A 24772-nucleotide genomic window follows, 5' to 3' on the forward strand; every position below is an offset into this window, starting at 1 on the left:
CTATTACACGGTGAGGTTTCCTTGTCTAGGGTACGTGCAAGACTCCATTATTATACGGTGAGGTTTTTTTGATGTCACATACCGACTGAATGTTTGAAAAAAAAAAAAAGAAGAAGAAGTTTAAAAGTAGGCGATAAATCAAACGTATAAACAAAAAATAATTATTAAAAAATAATTATTTTAGAAAAAACATCATTAACCCTAGCTAATGATATCCACCACCGATGACCGATCAGCAGTGGTTTCAATGTCGGGCCACCCGACGCTTATGGATGATATAGCACGTTTGTAATCTTTTTACTAAAGTGGGTGATTAGATGTATAGTTTAGATCTCATTATCCAATGTTTTACATCGAGTTGCAATAATCATATATCATCATTTGTTTAAATTTTTAACTAATAAAAATAAAGCAGAATGATCAAGAATGTAGAATTGTTTTATGAAACTGTATCTTACTTATTAAAACTCAATTTCATTTCAGTTACTTGACGATTCATAACGTAAAATTCTTATCTAAAAAAAGTATCAAAATTATTTAATATAAACTAGTATTGTACTTGCGCAATGCGGCAGCGGTAACGGTGACGGTGGTTTTGTGGTGTTGGTGGCGGGTGGTGATCGATGATATCGACAATTGATGCGAGTGGTCTAACCGTGTAAATTGATACAATGGTGATAGTTATATTTTAGAAGATAAGGGTTTAAAGTGTAAATTAATTCATTAAGGGTAATTTTGGTAATATCTAATAACCTTTTCTTTAAGGGTTGTTTATTAAGGGCAATCTAGTAATTTCTCATCTAATTATTTTTTAACTCTTTTCTAAAATAGGAATGAATAATATTATAAAGGAGCAGTAGATAAACTTTGATTCACACACAAAAAATATTTTGAACAAGACAAACAAAAATCGTAGTGTGAAAATAGAATTAAGAAAATAAAATATTTTTTTAATAATATAATCATACAAAACACATTGGTTTCATAACTTACACACACTGTTTGAGAAAACGCCAGGACGTAATTGTATATTTTTATATTTGTATATGTATGTAGAGGTTTGAAACTTGAAAGAAAATATTAATCAATAGATGGATGCCACGCGGGAAAGTATAAAAACATGAACAAATTGTGCAAATTGGCAACCAGCTAAGTGACCTTTTATCCTCAGACCAATAATCCCCAAATCCAGAAAAACACTGCTTTAAAAACATGTACATCATTCATTAAAAGTAGTACATTCACATCACCAAAGTCATCACATGAAAAGTGTCCACCACCAATATATATATATGATAAGATATATTCAACATAACACACTTTTGTGAAAAAAATAAATAAAATGGCTCTTGTTAGGCTTACTACTACACCCATATGTTTACTTGTGTACTTGTGTTGTTTTGGGGCGTTTGTTAAGTCAGCTTGGGGAGCAAAGGCTAGACATTTTGAATGGGAGGTTGAGTATATGTATGGTGCTCCGGATTGTTTGGAAAATGTTGTGATGGGCATCAACGGTCAGTTCCCTGGCCCGACTATTAAAGCTCGGGCCGGTGATACCGTTGTTGTCCATCTTACTAACAAACTCCATACGGAAGGAGTTGTCATTCATTGGCATGGAATTAGACAGGTTGATATATAATTTATATGTATTTATTTTACAAAATAAGTTATTTTCGGTCGTTTTTATTTATATTTGTTTTTTTGATTGGAAAAAACTAGCTTGGAACACCATGGGCTGATGGAACTGCGTCAATATCACAATGTGCGATAAATCCAGGGGAAACATTTATTTATAGGTTCAAGGTTGACAAGGTACGTTATATATATATATGGAGTGTTATATATGTGACTAAAAATTTAATTTTTAAATTCAATAAGTTGACGAAAGAGGTCAAAATACAATCCAACTTGTTTTGACCCGAACTACTTTTAGTTTTTTACTCATTATTTCTGAACCCGTTCAATCACTCTAATTTTGCCAAATTCAATAGTACTAATCTATTCAATTATTAATAATCATATTAAGTGTGTCGTTTTGAAGGATTAAACATACTTAATTTTCACTAGTGAGAGTTGTGTAATTTTGTTTCTCCAACAAAATCTATGATTAATTAAGTAATTAAAATAATATCCAAAGTTTGAGTGGGAATAATATATAAAGATATGGTACTAATTAAGTAAAGGTGTAAGATATAAGCCATGATATATATAGTATATTGGAAAAGAATAAGAATATATGATGTGGGGTGGGGTGGTGCAGGCAGGAACATACTTTTATCATGGACACTATGGGATGCAAAGATCAGCAGGATTATATGGATTATTAATAGTAGATGTTGAAGAAGGGAAAAAGGAACCATTTCAATATGATGGTGAATTCAATTTGCTATTAAGTGATTGGTGGCACAAAGGTACACATGAACAAGAGGTTGATCTCTCTGCCAATCCTATGCGATGGATTGGTGAACCTCAGGTACATACTAGCATACTACTCTACATACATCTTTTCCCATTAATTATTTCGTGATAAAATAATAAAGGAAAATGATTTATCCTCCTAAAAAACTAGCCTAAAAATCTTCCTAATAACTTTAGCTCCTAATAACTTTAGCTTGTGACATGTGGATACCACTAATTCTCTTTCCTAATCTCACCCCCTGATTTTTCCACATGTCCTCATCTAAAAATTAGGAGGATCTTTAGGCTAATCTATTAGGAGGATTAATCATTTCCTATAACTAAATGGTTTTAAGATGAATCAATTTTGTTTTTTGTTTTTCTAAAATGAGGTTAGGTGTTTAATTAATCTCTGTAGTTGACATTAGTACTCCATAGTCTTGCCACTTAGTCAGCTTGATTTACATTTTACGTGTTGGGCATATAACGGTCTGGCATAGGTGGTCAGGATGTCAAAGAAATACACCTTTTGCCCTTTCCATATACGAGTATATATTTCGCTTATAAAACGTTCATATAGGTGTATCTGTGAGAGCACTAGATTTTTTGTTCTGCTAATTTTTAACGGCCATCAAAAGTATACATATTATAAAAATGGCCATGTCTAACAAAATGTTATGACATGTAAAATACCATAAGTCCACGCCTTTAATTAATTATCAGATTAGGTCCACCATGCTTCTTTTTTTTTAAAGGCTATTGGTCAGTATTATATTTAAAAATTTTAATATACTCGTAATATAGATGGTATTGGACTGTTGGTGATAAAAGTGTCGTGTTCACTTTTTAGTTAATCAACTAAAAAGTTGAATTGATGGGTAAAAAATATTTTCAATTCAAAATATTAAGTACACAAATAATAGAATTCTGGTCGCACGCCTGTTGGATTCTTTATCATGCAGCTTTTTGTTTGTCTTAAAAGGAAAAAGTTTAAGCTGCACGGATTACATGTCTGAATGGTCCATTGAGCACTAGAAAACAGATTATTATTTTATCAACAATAATTTTAACAATAAAACTTTTGCTTAAAGTGTTTCTATAAAAGATATAAGATTGTAGCAACTAGCAAATGAGATGTGGTATTGGTATTTGGTAACATGATGTGGACACCCTATATAGTTATAACACTACATACATACATTATTCTGTGTCTATGAATTAATTTTAGATATTACTTATTAGAGTAAGTTAGCTACATTGGTCTATTTATTTACATATTTGGTTTAGGTTATATATATCACTAGAGGCGGTACCAGAAATTTTTTTTAAAGGGGACAAACTTAGAAAACTTATGAAATATACATCTAAAGGAGGGCAAAATGTTAAAAACTTATAGAAAATTTTTAACCCCCTTAGTACCGCCCCTTGTTATCACATTACTAATGTGAGACAATGAGTGCTATAACAAAATTCATCTAAATGGGAAGGTTCACCAGTTTCACACAAAAGTGTATTTACATGCATATAATTGACATGTTGATATATTTTTCATGTACACTAACATAACTATAGGTCTATATTCATGTAAAATGGGTGAAACTTATTTTACTCTAGCTAGCTAGAAGGGTAAGGGAAAGTAGGTTGTTCATAAACAAATGTTGTTTACTCATCTTTACCACGTTTTTATCTTAATCTTAATATATACTATAAGAAAGTTGAACTAATAACTTATTAACCAATCAAATCGCTCAATTTTATCAAATTGACTCTCGCTTATGTCATCATTTAGATTAACTATAAATTAAAAATCCTAATAATCATTATCCAAATATATTATTATATTGGTATTTATATTATTTTATAGAAAAAGTCTCATTAATTTACACTTTTTGTTTTCCATCAATAGTTTACACTTTTTAACCCTAAATATTTAATTTATATTTATTTTTAGCCATCAATTTGAGAATTTTTTTCTAAAATTTTTTAAAAACGTTACAAAAAGTATTTATATTTAATTATTTAAAGTTACAATTGTCACTCAAATCAAAAGCCCTAATTGTTATCAAACAATATAAAAACAATCCTAATTGTTATTTAATTATCATAGGAGTGATTGAAAATAAACATATTCATGTTATGGGTCGTATCATGATCAAACACATAAACTTAAATGTCAAGTACATGATCACAAATATGTTTATATTTTAATTCTTAATAATCTTTCATAATAATATCACATTATGAGTACAATTGGTTTCAAAAAATTATATAATAGAGAAATTATTGTAGCATGTGCCTTGTGGATTGACAACGACAAACAATCCCATCAATATGTATCAGCTAATAATGACAATGACGAACATGTGGTTATTGTACTACAACTTGCAAAGTATAACACTTAGAACCGTATATTTTCAAAATTATAAGTTTTTATGAATTAAATGTATGAATATCTAATATTGATAATATCGTAAACCCCGTGTCGAGTGTCGGAGACGGGTCTAAAATATAGTATTTATCTATAAAGACCCTATTGTTTTTCTTGAAGGGCGGGAGGTGGTTGTTAGACTAAAAGATTGGGCTGTAGTTAGCAAATTTTAATATTTATGTGTAATTTTTTAAATTTATAATAGCTTGTTTAACAACTAATTTTTTTTTATTGTGACCCCCTCAAGAATTAGGAATCAAATTTTAACCCATTCTATAAAGATGTTTAAGTTCTGCCGTTGACTGTTAGTAACACGTACGGCTAAGATATAATTTGACACCAACCCGTATAAATAAATGGATAAAATTATGAAGTATATTCGGTTAGGTACGTATACTAACGATAAAATCATGTTTTTAATGGGTTTTTTTTTTAGAGTTTGTTGATAAATGGAAGAGGGCAATACAATTGTTCATTAGCAGCAGCACATAGTAGCAGTGGTGGCCTTCCAGGGTGCAGGTTTCGGGGAAACGAACGATGCGCACCAAACATCCTACATGTCGAGCCAAACAAGACATACAGGCTGAGAGTTGCCAGCACCACTGCTTTAGCTTCACTCAACCTCGCCATTGGGGTTAGTCTATTATTAAATCATATTTTCATATTTTAACAATATATTGAATTGCATTGAACGCTTACCCTTTTTTCAGGGGCCCATAAATCCTCAAGACTGGTCCTGGTAAATTAGTTATCAAATGGGCCGAGTACTAAACTAAACAAATGTGGAGAAACATATATATGAAATAACTGAAAAAAACTTGAATTTTAACTAATTGTTCTACCAAATGATTTAAACTACATAAATAATGAATAACTGACCCATATTATCGATTTCTTAGCAACGGGTCACATGACCAATATGACCCGTAACACTATGGTTAAATGGGCTTCAGGTCTTCGTTTTTTTATTGTATGTTTGTCACCAATATGCTACACCATCACGATGTTTTCGATATGATTATCATTTGATCAAGCGGCCTCTAAATATCCAAACATAGTGATTTTATGATATTTCTTATGAGGTATGAAGAATAAATAAACTTAATATATGCAGATATGCATACATTATTTCAATTTTCATTGGATGCTACATTTATAAGGTGCTCTATGATTGATGAATTCTAATTGAATATATTCAACTTCAAAAAGGAATCTAGAAAAGCTAAACACCAATTTGAAAATCCTTTTCAACTTTCTTCTTTTGGTGTTTATCACACCATATATATGGTTGATGTAAACTCATCACAGGGAGTAATCTGACAAAGTTTTCTTTTGGCTTATTCTTTAACAGAATCACAAGATGGTGATGGTGGAAGCTGATGGGAACTACCTACAACCGGTTTCGGTAAATGACTTTGACATCTACTCGGGTGAGACCTACTCGGTTATATTTCGTACAGATCAAAATCCTACCGAGAACTACTGGATCTCGGTAGGTGTAAGAGGAAGAGAACCAAAAACCCCTCAAGGGTTAGCTATATTACACTACAAGTCCACCACAGCCTCAAAATTACCAAAACTCGCTCCTCCAACAACACCTCTTTGGAACGACTATGAACGTAGCAAGTCATTCTCTAACAAAATTCTAGCCCTTTCGGGTTCACCTAAGCCTCCAACCACATACCATCGTCGAATTTTCTTGCTCAACACACAAAATCGCATCAATGGATACACCAAATGGGCTATTAATAATGTGTCGTTGACCCTACCGTCAACTCCATACTTGGGGTCAATTAAACATGGTTTTAGCGAGGCTTTTGACCAAAAGAGCCCACCTGATACATTTCATAATGGCTATGACATAATGAGGCCCCCAGTCAATCCTAATACCACTTTTGGAAATGGGGTCTATATGCTAAAGTTTAACAACACTATTGATGTGATACTACAAAATGCCAATGCACTAAATGCAAATGTAAGTGAGGTACACCCATGGCACCTTCATGGGCATGACTTTTGGGTCTTGGGCTATGGAGAAGGCAAATTTTCCAAGAAAGATGAAAAGAAACTCAACTTGAAAAACCCCCCATTAAGAAATACTGCGGTTATATTCCCTTACGGGTGGACAGCTCTAAGGTTTGTCACTGATAATCCAGGTGTGTGGGCGTTTCATTGTCACATAGAGCCTCATTTGCATATGGGCATGGGTGTGGTTTTCGCCGAAGGGGTTCATCTTGTGGGAAACATTCCAAATGAGGCTCTTTCTTGTGGCTTGACCGGTAAAATGTTAATGACTGGAAAGCACAATTAGATGGAGTAGTTAATTAGCTAAGTATTTATTATTTAAGGTAAGATGCATCAACTCATCAAATGTTGAGGATACTTTGTTACTTATCTTGTACTATTTTGGTTTGCATTTGTCTCTTACAATTTGGAAGGGAGATTTTTTTAGGGTGTATCTTCAATTATATATGGAAATGTTCATTTGGGCTACGTAGCCATTTTATGTCAAGTGATATATCTAATCTTTAATTTTGTGCAATTACCAACCAAGTAAAATGAGTTGCAGACATAAATTCTTTAATTTTCCTTATATTATTAGCTATTCATAGTATAAAAAAAGTACTTAGAATAGGCATTGTTAATTATTACTACAAGTTTAGAAATTTAAAAGCACCATAGTTTCAGTTTTTTTTAAAACCAACCCTTCCAACCCGGCATTAAATGCAGAACCAGGGAGGGTTTATGATTTGTCGGGTTCAGCTGGATTGTGTGGTATTCGTGGAGCGAGCCCGACGATGATCTCTATCACAACAACAAATTAAGCTCGCTTGGATGTGATTTCTCTAGTTTACGAAAAATGCATGAAATTAAGTAATTTACAAGTGAAACAAGAATCGTTGCTTCCATGACAAATGCAACATTTAGCCAAAGAGAGAAATGTCGCATACAAAGTTGTTTACAAAATAACTTTCAAATGATACAATCACAAAGACACATCACGTTGTAAAATGCTTTGTAAATTTGGTTTAGAATTATGAATAATATTTCTTTGTACCAAATATGTAAATACAAAACTAAATGATTAAACAAATACCTCACATGTGTTTTATGAAAAGTTGTGACAGATATTTCTGCATGTTTTTTGGCCGAAGGCCCGAAGTTGTTTCAAAATCCAAAATGGTGATGAGTGACATATGAGGTGACAATATTGCGAGGGTCCAAAATCTTGATTAAAGGTGATCATAATTCATAAAGAATTTGGTAGACAATGAAAGGTGGTAGTGGCCATAGTGTATATCTTCAACTTCACATCTTCAATTTACTGCTATTAATACTTTAGTGTTAAATTAAGTGCAAGATATATAGATATTTTCATGATGATCGAGAACAATATATTTGTTGTTTTGTTTGTTAAAAAAACCACCTCCAATCAATGTTCCAAAATTTTAAATCTCTAAAGACTATTGCCAAGATATTTAGAATTTAAATATTTAATTTATATAAATAGCTTATTTGACACCTTTAAATTTTCCATCAAAGATTATTTCGTTTTCATTTAATTAATAATTGATGTCATAGTTTTTAACAACTTTCTAAAAACTATCCCTATCTAATGTTAATTAGTCAACTCCATCATTTGATATATTCTTAAAATTGAGTATTTCATTTTTGTCTTTGTTATTTATGATGTCATATAATCTTTATTCTCTTTTTAAAAGCTTAATTATTTATACAAAATATATATATCTTTTCAAGACTAAGTTTTTTACATTTCCGTCAACTAAATACTTTATATACCAAAATTTTAAATCATAAGGATTTATAGGTGAGTGCATAGTTAGCAGAGATAATCCTTTGTATTTAATAGGACCAAAGGTATTCTGAGTTTTATATGTTTTTTCCAGACATATCAATGTTATACCATTTAATACACGGGAAACTTTTTAGTGGATTTGTCAGGAGTCGAACCGGCGTGGGCGCATCCGTGCGAGGGATGTTAGCCATTTATCTGTTGATGTCTTTCAAAAAAAATGATAAATGTATTAAGTGGCTGAATGTATAAATAATGTCTGTATGTATTAAGTAAAAAATAGGTAAGAGACAGTTATTTTTGTTTATTAAGTCAAAAAAAAAATATATGAATTTAATTGAATGTATTAGATTCTTAATTATTAAGTCTATTAAATAAAAAAATAAAAAAAAGCGCCATAATGTTTCGTGACGTTTATCATTTTTTATAAACTCAAAAATCGAAATTGTATAAATAAAAAAGCATAAGCCTGGGCCCATTTGTGGCGGATCCCTCTAAGCCTTATTAAGCAGTAAGCATCATGTATTGAATACTCGAGCCCATCTTTAACTATTGAGCTAAAAGACTAGAATACCTGATGCGTCTATTTCTTTTCTACTTTTTAGCGATAAATTTAAATCTTAGGAATTATCAATGGCGGAGCAAGTTAGGGTGTGCCAAAATTTAATCACGATAACAATTACTAAGGGTTTTTTCAAACTTGACATGGGTCAAATTTTTTTTTTTTTTAATATAGATTAGTTTATCAACATACAACTAAGAGTTAGGCACACGATGTTGTATACATGTATCACTCATTTTATCACTAATATTACAAAAAAAGTGTTTGATTACTATTTACCAACATGTATTCCTTTTTGAATAAATTAGATGGGGTGTGAGGCGAAATTATATACACATATCAAACAGATAAACAAAAACTATCTTAACTTAAAGACCACCATCTTTAACCCATCATATTAAAACTCGGTATAATAGTGTCACATCATCAATACATTGACTCACTATACTGAATTATTTTTACTATTAACATTTTTATTGAATTCCTAGTTTAATGGTGTAATATCATTATTTATATCAATATTAGAAATCAAATAAATTAAACTAGTAAATATGCTATATTTAAATAAACTTAAAATATAAAATTAAAAACAGTGAAAGTATTTTATAATGTTAATATTTTAATATTAACTTGGGCTCCTGTTATAAAAACTTTTGAAGGTGAGCTTGCGCTTCATTTTTCTTTTTTCTATGTATTCCTCTAGCACACCGCTTGCCTATTCCGACTAAGCAGCCCGATGTGCATAAGCAAAAACAGAACGCCTAAAAGCATGATGGTTGGAAGAGAGAAGGTGAGGGCTTTCCTCTCAAAGGAAAGGGAAAAGGAGAAAATACGGGCTTTGCTCCCCTTTACAATATAATATGAAGAAAGAAATAAAGGTTGAAGTTTAGACCGCTCATAGTAGTTCTACTTATAGAAAGGATCATTAAAGAGGCGATCAGAATGGTACTCGAATTCATTTATGATTCCGAGTTTCCAGACACATCGCACTTCCGCTCGGGTCGAGGCTGCCACTCGGCCCTAAGACGGATCAAAGAAGAGTGGGGAACCTCTCGCTGGTTTTTGGAATTTGACATCATTATGGAAAGCCTCGTCTCTCTCTATTGGTGGCCGTCTTACCCTTATTTGATCGATGCTTGACAGCCTCTCTTCCTACTTCTTCTCACTGTACAAGGCCCCGGTAAGTGTTCTTTCAAAACTTGAATCAATTCGCAGACTTTTTTTTTTTTTTTTGGTGGTGGGGGGGGGGGGGGGGGGGTTCTGCTACGAGTAGAAAGATCCCATGGGTATCTTGGGATCGAGTCGTTGCTCCGATTGACTCGAGCGGACTTGGGTTGGGAGATTTAGAGTCCAAAAATATTTCTCTTTTGGTTAAGTGGTGGTAGCATTATCGTACTGAACCTCATAATCTTTGGAGACAAGTTATCAATGCGATCCATCTTTCCCCTCGAAACTGTTCTCCGATGCCAATAAAAAACAACCTGAATGGTACATGGAAGACCATTACTAGCCTCGATTCCCATCTAGAAAATTTTGATATTGCACTAGGTAGTTTGATTACAGGTTCATTAGGGAATGGAATGCAAATCTGTTTCTGGATAGACACTTGGATTGGTGATACACCCTTTCTTATGCTCTATCCGGATTTCTTCAAGCTCGAAAGATACAAGTGTTGCGTAATCAAAGACTGGTGTACAGGAAATGGATTATTCTCTATTTGGGAATGGTCTTGGTCTCGCCCTCCATCATCTCCAACTAAACTTCATCAACTCCAAGCTATGTTCACCCAAATCCAATCTGTTCATCTTTCAAATAATGACGATACCTGGAAATGGAATCTTGGCCCATCTTCTTGCTTATCTGTCAAATCAATGCGCTACCGACTGGTAAGTGCTTCAAATGGACCCAAACATTGGGTCTTTCAATGGAACAAAGCTGCACCTATCCAAATTAATATTCTTGGATGGAGAGCTGAAATGAAGCGTTTAGCTACAGCGGATCAATTAACGAAGCGAAACATCCCAATCCCATCGTCCATATGCCCTTTATGTAAGTTACATGAAGAAACAGCCGAGCACCTCTTTTTATAGTGTCAATTTGCAGATTTTCTCTGGAGTTTTATACTATCATGGTGTCGCCCATCGATCACGAAACCTCAGTGTCTCAAAGATCTTTTCGAAGCTCACAAGAAAGTCTACATCAACTCTCGCGCACAAAAGCTTTTTGAACTTGTTATTCTGTCTTACATGTGAGTGATTTGGAAAGCTCGTAACGACCTTTTTTTCTCAGCCAAGGACCCTTCTCTGCGACATGCTACTAAAGAACTAAAAGGAACAAGTTTTCTTTGGCTTATAAATCGCTCATCTGCCCCTGCAATTAGTTGGTCCCAATGGTGCTCATTTAATTTGTAATTTTCCATGTACTTAGTTTCCTTTTGTTTTATTTACTTCTTTGCAAGTCTTATGTACTTTACTCTAGCATCTTGCTAGATATTGTTATAATAAATTTGGTTGTTCTTAAAAAAAAAAGAAACATAGGCTAATAAGATACAGTATTATTTATTATAATAATAATAATAACTAAAAAGGGTATATATTGACAAATTTTATAAAATAAAAGTATTAGTATTGTCATTTAACAAATTTGAAATAATTAAATTTGATCTAATGGTTATAAATCAAATATGAAAATCATCAAAGAGTTCTTATTTGTTTAAGAATGAATTTAAGACTTCATTATATGTATATTGGTAGATAGATGTTGTTCTTTATCTGTAACAAAGACTTTTAATGTTTATTAAATTTTATGTAAAATGGATAAGTACCGTAACATAAATAAGAATTAGTTTGTAAAATTTAAAGATTAAATTAATAAAATGATATTTGTAATTACTTAAAAACATCAAATTTAGGAAAAAAGTGACAACTAAGCAAAAAGGTTGTCAATTAAATATTTATTCACCTAAGTTAAAAACTATCCTTTCTTAAGTATATAGAGAGAAGAACTACATTTTAATATATGAAAATATTATACAATAAGTTCCCTCAAATTCTATTTTTATTGTGTGGTGATTATCTTTAAGGGTAACACTTCAATGAGAACATCCTTAAAATAAAAACATGGTAAAAACACTTAAAAACTTCGTTTTGATGCATTAAAATTTTATAAAACTAACATAGTATATAACTAATTATCATTATTTAAGTGTTTAACACATTGTGATTCGTCAAAATAAAAAAAATCGACTTTTTTTTGTTGGATGCGTCCATTTTGATGAATATGCATCCAAGATGGATGCACAAAACAAAAAACATGATTTTCTCAATTTTGACAAATAAATGTGTTGCTAAACACTTAAATAATGATAACTAATATACAATATGTTAGTTTATGGACTTTTAATGCATCAAAATGTAATTTTAAAGTGATCCTACCATGTTTGTATTTTAAAATTGTTCTTATTTGATTGACCTCATTATCTTCCTTGCCCCCTACTTCACTTAAGAATCCAAAGTTGACTTCTCTCCTAACTAGCTTGCTACCCGGGAAGCTCCTCTGCTCTGGTCCCCCTTTCTCGCGTAAAAACGATCAGAATTCGAACACGCCGCGTTTAACTAAAGATGCTAACCGGGTTAGCCTAGAGGACAAAATGATAATTAGGAAGATGTTAATTGTGATAAAGTTTTCAGGGAAACGATAAATAAAAAAAAAAACTACAGGAATGATTTATTTATATAATTTACTCTAATGAATATTGTGAATGAGAAGAACAGCTCCAAAAAGAAGAGATTAAACATAGTACAAGAAAACATTTATGTAATATACAAGATTGTCGACACACCAAAATTAGCACAAAACATACATTTTCTTATGTTCCTTTTCGTTATATATTTACTAACAAAACATACATTTTCTTATGTTCCTTTTCGTTATATATTTACTAACAGCATGTTTTATTTTGCTCAAAAATTATGACCACATTGCTGCATACATAAACGTCTGATTTTGGGAAAAAAAACAAAACAAATCCATTAGGATAATAATAGATCAATTGATATGTCTAAAAATCACCCAAATTATAAGATGATGTCATATTTAAGAATCAAGTGATAAAATTAAGAAAGAGAATTAATGGAATCCATGTGTCAAGTTCTTAAGGTTTTAGATTGATTTTTATGCAGCTCATGACTGAACCAATGCTAGTTTAAAACAAAGTATGATTATGTAACTACAAGATACGAGTAATCTAAAAAACTCGACTGCAAACTAAAATATGAAAATAGATATCAGAAAACAGTGGCATCAAAGAACCCGCGGTTTTACAAAAGGAAGTGATAAATCTATATCAAATTTTAGCTATTTACAATAAATGTACATATTATACTGCATAATATACAATCTGCATTATTGTAAACGGCTAAAACTTGTTGTAAATTTATCACGTTTTTGTAATTACAAAGGAAAATCGGCAAGTAAATCACCACGTTCCATATAAAGCGCGTGGATTAGACGAAATGTTTGCTGCGTTCCTACTTCCTATGGATGAATGCTTGGAACAAAACTTAACGATGTCAACAAATGTCAAAATTAAGATTTAAACCTTATTTTATGTATATGTGTTTCAAATGAACCCTTTTATTTCTAAATGTTATACTCAAACCCAAAATTGTTTATATTTTCTCTGAATACTTTTGGTAGCTTTTTTTCCTTTTTGACGACCTTTAGTTGCCAATTTTCAAATGTTATGAAAAATTTCATACTATTGTTAAGGTTCAACTCTCTAAGACATGAAATATTGACCATAATTCTTTGATTTATATGTAGTTGTGTCATTTATTATTCTATTAATTTTATATATATTTAACAATCTTTTAGAATTTGTACGTATATGATACTTTTAACTAAACTTCAACGAATTCGGGCTACACTTTTATATTTTCCGCCAAAAAACATTTTTATAAACATTTTCACGCAATTTTCCATATTTACAAAATATCCATCAAAGATTATAACTTATCATCTTAAAACTTATTTAAATGAATCATATCATTAATCATATAGAAATGGTACGTTGAAAGCCATCACTAGCTCCTATACAAAATCTAGTGTCACTTGCTATTTCCTAGAGCAAATTGCAAATATAAAAGGGATTCAACTAGCCAACAAGAACCATAAGGGGTTAATTTTATCAACCAAGATAACATATAGGGTCTTAAGTGCAAGTTGCTACATCATTCGAAATTGTAGTCATCGTAGGACCCACACTTTGCATCACACGGTTAAGTAAAGTCGGGTCAAAGCAAAGTCTACATAAATACAAGGGAAGCCCATCCATCCATTCAATCAATTCAAACAACTTCAAAATCAATCAAATATCACATTCTTATATAAAAACTTCGATATTATCACCGAAAGACATACATACAACTTTTAATCATGGCAGAAAACAATGTTAGTGTTGTTAATCAACCACAGGTACGTTTTTTTCCTAATGTTTTATTACTCGTATTTGTTAATTTGTACTTAAGGCGACTAATATAACCAATTTGAAATTATTTGACATTTGTTAAAGGTTAATCAAAGTGAACAAGAGAAGTTGAAGTACCTAGAGTTTGTGCAAGTGGCAGTTCTCCATGCGATTCTATATGCATCAAAAGTTTATGCTTATGCTAAGGACAATTCCGGTCCATTCAAACCAAGAGTCGAGACAATAGAGGGTACTTTTAAGACTGTTGTCGGCCCTGCATATAATAAGTTCCATGACACTCCTGTTGAGGTTCTCAAATTTGTCGATCGTCAGGTCGGTTTGCTTCCTTCGCATTTTATCATTGTTGCCGATCTCAAGAACTTTTTTTTTTTTTTTAATGGTTAAATATTATGTATTTTTTATGCATTAGACTTCCAACCTGTTTTGACAATTTTATTTTTTTGGTAACAACCCAAATCAACCCAACGTAAAATAAATAACTCAAAATGCAAAATTTGGCCAAAATGTTTATTTTCTATACACAATAAGTCTTTCAACCCGTTTGACATGACCTGTTTTAGATAAAACACAACCCAAATGACCCAACATAAGTAACAATATGTATTTTACACATGTACAGCTTGGTTTACTAATCCTTTGATCTTGTAACACATAATTTCAGGTTGACGAGTCGGTAACTAAATTCGAAAGTCAAGTGCCTCCTTTTGTAAAGGAGATATCGGCTAAAACCAAAGAAGTGGCTTCCGATGTCAAGACAACTGGGGTGGTTCAAACAGCCCATGGGCTAGCCAAGTCTGCATACACCAAACTAGAGCCAACTGCCAAAGGACTATACACGAAATACGAACCAGTTGCTGAGCAATATGCTGTTTCAGGATGGAACACATTGAACCAACTCCCACTCTTCCCTAAGGTGGCTAAGGTGGTTGTACCAACAGCAGCTTACTATTCTGAAATGTACAACCAGACTGTGCAGCAAACAGCAGAGAAAGGCTACAAGGTTTCTTCATATCTACCATTGGTGCCAACTGAAAGGATTGCTAAGGTGTTCAACTCTACTGCTGAGCCACAGGCACTATGATTATGTTCTTTGATTTTTGCCATAGTTAATAATTTGAATATATTTTTTATGCAATATTTTAATTTCGTTATTTGTCGGGTTTAGATTAATTTGTGGCATTGAAGGTACTATATATTTCGAACCGATCGATGTAATTATGAAAATTGTGTACTTATTATTTATGTCTAGTGTTTAAGGTTTAATGATACGTAATATTTTGTACTTGGTTTACCTTTACCGGATCCCTTCATGCTTAGCTATTCAATTGCATTTTGGTTAATTGGTAGAGTTGCGTCGATTTCTTCCTCCTAAGAGCGCTCCTATCACTAACCTCATCGGTTGACACACCATTGTAGGGATATGAGCTTTTAGCCTGAAAACCCGTGACCTGTTTCTGACCCGCTCATAACCGACCCGCCCATGGACCAAACGGGCTGGTTCATGGTTCTGCAATTCAAAGCCTTTTCGGGTTCGGACCGGGCCAAAACCCGAAAATTCCCGGTTTGACCCGTTAAACCAGAAATGTAGTAGATTTTGAGGGGTCATAGCCACTTATAGCAAATTTTAGTCACTCTTGTTACTCTTTGAATTTCGTGTATCAATCCATACTCCTACTAAGAATCGTTTAACTTTGACGAGAAAATTTATGTCAATTACGGGAAAATGTGAGAACCCTCAAGTTCCGACTAGCAAGATTATCAACTTTTAGATGTTTCCCTAAGAAGTTATGTCCTCATATGTCGAGAAATAGTGACTTTTGATGATTAGTTACCTACACAATCCTTAAACTATGGTTATTTTAGGAATGCCAGTAAAATATGATCAACAAGAATATTAGAACCTTAACTACCAATTTTTAAAAGGTTATAACACTTGTAAGTAGAAGGCAATGTACCTAACTTACAACTTTTATCTAATATATGTAAATACATAAATAACACTACACAAATAATTAGACACATACATACTGATACACGACATATATATAGTCATATTAGATATATATAAGTACTAACACTTACAATTATTACCACAACAAAGACACTTATACAGTTATACTTACACTAATATAAATATAACCAATTGTTAGGAAAAGTAAGAATTTTCCTAACTTTGGACATCGTTAAATATATGATCGAATGACATATATCGAGAACTCTTTGGTGGATGTGTAGCCTCTAGTCAAGACTATAAAATAATTAAGACATGTCCAAATTAGATTAAAGGTAAATGAGATGTCAATCTCAAAGTGGTGTGGTTGGTACAACATTTGGACTGAAATTCATCCGCCTTCCATAACGTATCATATATGTATATTCAAAAATGAATAAAAAACATTAGAATTGACATTTACTTAGCTTTATTGTATATTCTATTTTTTTTATCACCATTTACGTTCAATTTGTTGTTTAATGATCTTTATGATCACTATGAAATTTCATTTTCATTTTGGTGTATAAATAAGGATGATCTTGGATGAAAATATGAATTATATGAGTAAAACACAGACATAGCAAACTCACTATAATTCTCTGAATCAACATCCCATCCCCGTGTTCCATTCATCTTTTAGGCAAGTGTTTAAGTCTGACAGTAGTCTGCTTCGAGCCGGTGTACCCTGAGAACAGACGACGAATCTGTTTAAGAGAATTGCGTCAGACACAAGCCCGATTCCTTTTACGGTTATTGTTTGTGTATTGTTATCTTTTGCAGGATTCGAACCTGTTGTTACTCACATTCGTTTTTACATCATACTCTTGTTATTGTTCTTTTACTTTGCATATTTATATTTATTGTATTGTAATTAGGGTAACAATGACAAATATTTTATTCAAACAACAATTTCAAATTTAATAATTCAATTAACACCTATTCTATTTTTTTTTAAAAGATAACACTTATTTAAAATAGAGAAAAATTACATTTTTGATACCTGAAGTTGTCAAAATTTTCACTTATAGTCTCTAAGTGAATAAATTACATTTTTGATAACTGAAGTTGGTTGTTTTTTTTATTTTTGATACCAAGCACATACACCGTTTGTTTTTTCCGTTAATGCCCTCACGTGACCAGTAAGTGAGGGTATCAAAAATGAAAATTTTTACACTTAGAGACTATATTTGAAAACTTTGACAATTTCGGTTACCAAAAATGTAATTTCTCGAAATTAATGACCATGTGTTTTTGAAAAGTTTATTTAATTATTTTAACACATTTAAGCTTTGAGTTTTTATCTACATTATATTATAACATATATACGAGTACTAATTTAAAAAATCTTTTAAGGTTAAGTCATAACACATACGGATAACTTGTTGATAAAAAAAACTCATAAAATGTATAACTTGTGAACAACTTTATCCGGTTTTATAGCGGAGCAGAAGATTTCTTTATTGACAAACTTTCAAATCGACCGTCACACAATATACATAACGTCTCAACAAACAACGACTTAGAAGCCGAATTCAATTGTTACACAATAGAGCTAAAATAATATGTTTTTTTAATAAAAATTTATCTGTATGTTTATGACTTAACCTTAAAAGATTTTAAAAATGGTACTCGTATACTGTATATGTTATAATATAATGTAGATAAAAACCCAAAACATAAATGTGTTAAAATAATTTTTATAATAAATTAAAAAAACTCATAGTCATTTTTTTTTGTTGAGAAAATTACATTTTTGGTACTTGAAGTTGTCAAAGTTTTCAATTGTAGTCTCTAAGTGAAAGTATTTTCATTTTTGACATCCTCACGTATTGGTCACGTGAATACGTTAACGGAAAAACAAACGACATATGTGCTTGGTATGAAAAATAAAAAAAATTACCAACTTCAGGTACAAAAAATGTAACTTTTTTACGTAGAGACTATAAATAAAAATTTTGACAACTTCATGTAAAAAAAATGTAATTTTCTTTTTTAAATAACACGTACTTATCCAACTAAAAAATTACATAACCTAACCACCAGGTCCACTAGTACACAAGGTGACTCAAAAACACCCTCATTTTGAACATAGACTCATTTTGAAACAAATACAAACACACCATACTTCCACTCCTCAACCTAACCAATGAGCTTCAACATTCCACTCCACTCCGTAGCCAATAAACAGCCCCTAGACCCCATTTCCAGCCCACTCTCACGTGAATAAGTATTGCATAGGAACTCACCACTTTCGACACACATTCATTTCACTCTCTACTCCTTTCCTCTTTCTTCCTTTCTTGGTAGATTTCTAAGGCCATAAAATCATAATAATAATTAATGATGCTTAATAACAACATGTATGAATAATCAACATCTAGCAGGAAATCTCACTTTGAGATTTTTGACTCAGGCTTTCCTAAAAATAAAAAAAACTACAAAATGTACTAGTATTTATTATTGTGTTCCTGGTAAAGACCTTAGTAAAGGAGGACTTAGGATCATCAATTGTGATGTGGATTTGAAGATATTTCTTCATCATATGTCGAAAACTAATAGAAGAGTATCTGTTTTTTTAAGTCAATTTGTGAATGACTTATGAGTAATTTCATTGGTGTGGATACTCATTTGATTGAACAATTTGGGGGTAATAAGGATGGTGGCGAAGAAAAAGTTGTTGGTGAAGAAGATAACATTGCCACACCGACTAAGGCAAAAAACTCGGAATGCGACGTATAGTACACGCGTCATGGAAGTTACGAAGAGTGACTACATGAATGCTCAAATTAAATCACATTTCATTTTGAATTCAAAACATGAACATACAATATAAAATCAATATCCAACAAGCATAACTAAACTCCCGCGCAGGGGAAAGATCACTTAGGCATAATGCCATAATCTAAACATAAAGCAACAATAATAATCACATAAGATATACAACTCCAAATCCTAATCTGAGTCTGCTAAAGGCTACTATGGTATCCTCCTTAGCCACTTCTAACATTCTCAACTTGCACACCTAAAAGGATACTAAAAAGCGTCAACACAAAGGTTGGTGAGTTCATAGGTTTGAAATTATGCTTGTTTACTTGCAAACGTTTGTGCTGTTAAGTATGAATACTAGAGTAACAATGTAGGAATAAGTATTAGCATACCCTTACAGTCATAGAGATGACCTGGCTAGTATGTATATCAAAGCGTGCCCTTACAGTCATAAACATGACCTGGCTAGTATGTGTATCAATGCGTGCCCTTACAGTCATAAACATAACATGGCTAGTTTGTTTGTCAATCGTGCGCTTACAGTCATAAACATGACATGGCTAGTTTGTATGTCAATCGTGCACTTACAGTCATAAACATGACATGGCTAGTTTGTATATCAATTATGCACTTACAGTCATAAACATGACATGGCTAGTTTGTATGTCAATCGTGCACTTACAGTCATAAACATGACATGGCTGGTTTGTATGTCAATCGTGCACTTACAGTCATAAACATGACATGGCTAGTTTGTATATCAATTATGCACTTACAGTCATAAACATGACATGGCTAAAGCACACATAGACAGTGGTAGAACACATAGGGATAGGCACATGGCACTATCGACCACTTAAAGCACATAAAGATAATAGTAGCACACACAGGGTATCATGCAGTACAGTCTATAGTCGTGATAACATTAAAGTATCCATAGTGTAAACGAATATGTAATTAAATGTATGCCCAAAATGTGAAACCGATTATATATCTAAAATATGTAATAGTAAGCGTTTCCAAAATATGTAATCATAAGTGTATCCAAAATACTGAATAATAAGCGTTTCTAAAATAGATTGTACAATGTCATATCATATAGTACCAAAATATATATGTTTTATCATAAAATAATTTGTATCCTTTCAGCCCCATGAAAACATGTGAAAAGGGGGATTACGAAACTCACCAGAGTGCTAGCAACAAAATTAAGCTACGCAAGATATCATAAGCAAGTAACCGGCACACAACAATCTGTTTCAAGGTTATCCTAATTAAGTATGTGTTCATTATTGGTAAACGTGCCGCCAAGTGTTGACTAAGTTGTCCAAAAGCGTACTAGTTTAACTTTGACAACATTTTACAAGTTTGACCAAAGTTTACCAAATTGCGAGATTGACTAAGTTGACCAAATCGACTAAAGTTGACCAAAGTTGACTAAATCGAGGTAGTAATCAAAATCCGAGGTCTCAATCGAAAGTTGAGGTCTTAAATTGAATTTGGGGTCTTATTTCACTAAAAGACAAAATTGAAATTGAGAGGCTAGATTTGAAAGGCTAGTAAATCTGGGGTCTCAATTGGAAATACGATGTCACAAATGAAATACGAGGTCACATTTGAAATACGAGGTCGCAAATGGAAATACGAGGTCTCAAATTGGCGGGGTCGCAAACTGGGCTGTTCTTCCCCAAAATTCATTCTAGAAAACCCTAATCGTTTCTTTCGATCTGAAAGGTGTTTTTAGCATGAGATTGTACTTTTAGACCCACAAATACGATAGGAAAACAATACTAAAGTCGTAAACTCTGAATTGGACTTAAACCCGAAAACCCATCTGAACAAAGTTTATAAAAAGTGTAAAAAGTTCTTATAACGCAAGCATTTGTTAATGAAATCACACGAGACTTTGACAAAAGTTTTGGTATATGGTTCTTAACATTTTGGGCGTAAAAAGTTTGATACTTGGCGGGTGTAGTGTGTCTATTAAAAGTAAGACCGAAAATATTCAAAAGAAGAACATAAAAAGGGTTTTGATTCTTACATCAAATCTGACCAAAATAGATGCTTGTAATGATGCTTAAAAGGTAGAAACACTGTTTTTGATACTAAATCTAAACAAAGTAAGTTTCGATTTCTATATAACTTTATGTTTATGAGGTAGTAAAGGTGAGGTAGTAAAAATGGGGTAGCAAAGGTGTGTGTGTTTTTGCTAGGTGGCTAAGGTGATGAAAATGAGAATGTGTGGAGAATGAGAGTATTTATATGTAGGGTAAAATAGAAGGTTTCCAAGCTAACTCAAATACGATGCTAGACTTGAATTGCAATGCCAGACATAAATACGAGGCCAAATCAAAAATACGAGGCCGATACAAAATTACTAGGTCGTTACAAATACGATGTCAATACTAGAATACGATGTCGACTAAAATTACGGGGTCGTATTTTCAAGTTTAAAAATTATTTTGATTTTAAAATGTCCGTGGTCAACTCATGGGTGTTACAAACAAGGATGGCGGAGAAAAAGAAAATGTAGGTGAGGAAGATAATAAGGATGGTGAAGAAGAAAATGTGGGTGAGGAAGATAATAAGGATGGTGGAGAAGAAAACATTTGATCTTATATAAGCAACAAAACTGACCCTGATTTGATCAACTCACCCAAAATGAGGATCAACTCACCCAAAAAATTCGCAATTCATACTTCCAGTATCCTGATTTGATCTTATATAAGCAACAAAACAAGATTTGTGGAAGAAAAATAAATTAATCATCAAATACAAACTTACCCATTTACACATCTCTTGAATCTTCTACTAGGGTTCTTCTTTGTCCAAGAGGTCCACTCTTTTGTTAGTAGAGGAGGGTTACAATCACAATACTGAAGTTGTGAAGATGAAGCCCTAATTTGATTTCTTCCATGGAGCCCTAATTTGATCGATGTTGATGTAGATGAAGACATCGCCCTTGGGTGTTAAAAACCTAAATTTTGGTTCGTGGATTGATTTGGGGCTTTTTATTTAGGGGGGAAGTGAACTTATTTTGGGGGGAAATGACCTGGCAACGACATTTGGCGTAAAAGATAAATAGGAAATTCCACCTTAGTAAAAAAAAATTGTCATGTCATTAAAATGTTCCACGTCATCGGGCGACGCGTGGCAAATGTTACTGTTTACGCGAATTTATGAAAGGTCATTTCTAAAAACGAAAACTTCTAAAGGTCACTACTAATATCGTGAATTGGGTGAAAGGTGCTTTTTATTTTCTGTAGTTATCCATTGTTAAAATCACAAATCGAAAGCTCAAATTCACAAATATTAATCCATCATCTTAATCTAATAACTTTGTCCATAAGATATATTGTATAATCTGTGAAATTACAATTAAATGGTTAATGATGTACCAAAACAAATGTTAAGGTGTTGAATTAACAAAGTGAGTGGTTGAGGGCATTTGATCTAGCTGGTTTGAGTTACCAAGAAAAGCTGATGAACTAGAAAATTTTATCAACTTGCAAGTCTAAATCTTGGTCATACCAAATTTACTCATTTTAATTTATTATTTGTAGTGCTAATTAGGAATCGAACCATGGAGCAAGGTGACACTATTTTTATACCATGTACGTGATTGGGGATATTAAGTTAAAACTTGAAGGTCAGATTTGTTTTTTGGTACAAGTCATTTCCGTGTCTGCTATTATTTTTGCTTATAGTTTTTTGCTATTGTTTTTGTTGTCTTTATACCAACCGGTTGTGCTACTACTGCTATTGTTTTAGCTTTCCAGAATTAAATATTTTTGCATACGAATTATATATGGACGCTACTCCTATGTAAGGGTGTTGTGGTATAAGTATTTTTAGGTCCCGCACTTCCAGGTAATGATCTTTTATGCTGCAGTTATTACAACAATTTATTTATTTGTTTCAATTATGTTTTGAATTTTAATGTTTTAAAACTTTTTTGATTTCATGTTACTGTTCCACTTTTATTGTTTTTATCTTTTAAACAAAATATGTAATACATATATCTTGAAGCTACCCGTCATTGAACGGACCTGGAAACTACTACAGTAGTATATATATATATAAAGAGAAAAGTTAGTATGTAACTGTTAGACACCTAATTAGGTTGGGTGTAGAACTTTTCACATATTAAATTTTTTTTATATGACATTCTGTGCTTGTGGTTTGCTTAGCTATCTACATTAAATCATAAGTCATATGACTGACTTCCTTTTACATGATGGCCATATGTCATGAAAGGTCAATTGACACTTTTTTTGCTTATAATTTTAAGCTGTTTGGGGAACATTATGTTTTAAACTTGTTAAGTGTGTACTATATGTCTATATATAGACTTGTATGTAAGCAGATTGATGTCTGGAACAATGGATAAAATACGAAGTTTTGAGTTGATTTCAAATTGGATAATTATCATGACTTTAGATGGGATCAATGGCTAATAACCAAATAACATTTACTTAAATAAGAGCTTAAAATGATTAGAAACAACCTTGAGGACCCAGCCGTTCTTTTTTTTGAACATTCAAAAAAAGCATATTATTAAGAAACTAGCGGGAAGCTAGTAATGTACTACACCAATTTGTCCAATCAAATTGGAGCTTATTTGTTTTGTTTGAAAGTCACATGAAGCTGAGAGATTTGAGTTCCTTCACTGCAAAACGTATCGAGGGGTTTTTGTTGGAGAAGATATTTTGATTGTGTGTTTTCCATATAATCCAGCAGTATGTCAGAATCACAAGATTGAGGAGGTTGCTCTTGGTGGATCCAAGTCTGAGGTTCTTGTGTATTTCGAAGAGATCCTTGACACTTGTGGGATTGATCAGTGGGAGTTTGCACCAAGAGATAATATGGCTCCAGAGTTCTTTCGCAAAGTTGCGGTGGAGAAAGAGGTGCGTAGCGGATTCATCGATTTGGTTACAAAGATGGCAGGTAGTGTTGGTGACTGTGATGTTTCTTTTCAGAAGCAGATCGGTTGTTGGAAGTCTATTCAATTCTAATCTCCATCCCAGAAGGTTGGCCTTGAAAGGTTCCAGGCGGTTCCATGGAAAAGCCCATCGTTTTGGACCAATTTCACTTTTTTGCAGAAGGTTTTTCATTGATTTCGTGGTAAAACAGCTTGATTTATCTGGTTTCCAGGTCCATTTATCATTCGAGGAAGAGAGAACAGTCCTTGATATTCGGCATAGCAGGTTTTCTAGTTGTTGAAGTTCGTTTGGAGTCGATGGTGGTCTTGTCCAGCACCATTCCAAGGAGGAGAATCTGCCTTGAGCTGCATATCGATCACTAATGGTGGAGTCTTTAAACTT

General features: G+C 32.6%; 2 protein-coding genes across 2 annotated transcripts; both read left to right on the top strand.

Annotated features, from left to right (window-relative positions):
* Positions 1-1312: 1312 nt before the first annotated feature.
* On the top strand, positions 1313-7337 carry LOC122592697 (L-ascorbate oxidase-like). Its single transcript, XM_043764987.1, has 5 exons — positions 1313-1627; positions 1720-1812; positions 2261-2473; positions 5262-5459; positions 6177-7337. Exons 1-5 carry the CDS (start codon positions 1343-1345, stop codon positions 7134-7136), a joined length of 1749 nt encoding a protein of 582 aa, XP_043620922.1. The 5' UTR covers positions 1313-1342; the 3' UTR covers positions 7137-7337.
* A 7197-nt stretch (positions 7338-14534) lies between these two features.
* On the top strand, positions 14535-15971 carry LOC122592736 (REF/SRPP-like protein At3g05500). The gene is made up of 3 exons (XM_043765030.1): positions 14535-14676; positions 14774-15001; positions 15351-15971. The coding sequence occupies exons 1-3, from the start codon at positions 14638-14640 to the stop codon at positions 15768-15770; spliced, it is 687 nt and encodes a 228-aa protein (XP_043620965.1). The 5' UTR covers positions 14535-14637; the 3' UTR covers positions 15771-15971.
* The last annotated feature ends 8801 nt before the right edge of the window (positions 15972-24772 follow it).

Source organism: Erigeron canadensis, chromosome 3, assembly GCF_010389155.1.
Source record: "Erigeron canadensis isolate Cc75 chromosome 3, C_canadensis_v1, whole genome shotgun sequence".
Taxonomy (NCBI): Eukaryota; Viridiplantae; Streptophyta; class Magnoliopsida; order Asterales; family Asteraceae; genus Erigeron; species Erigeron canadensis.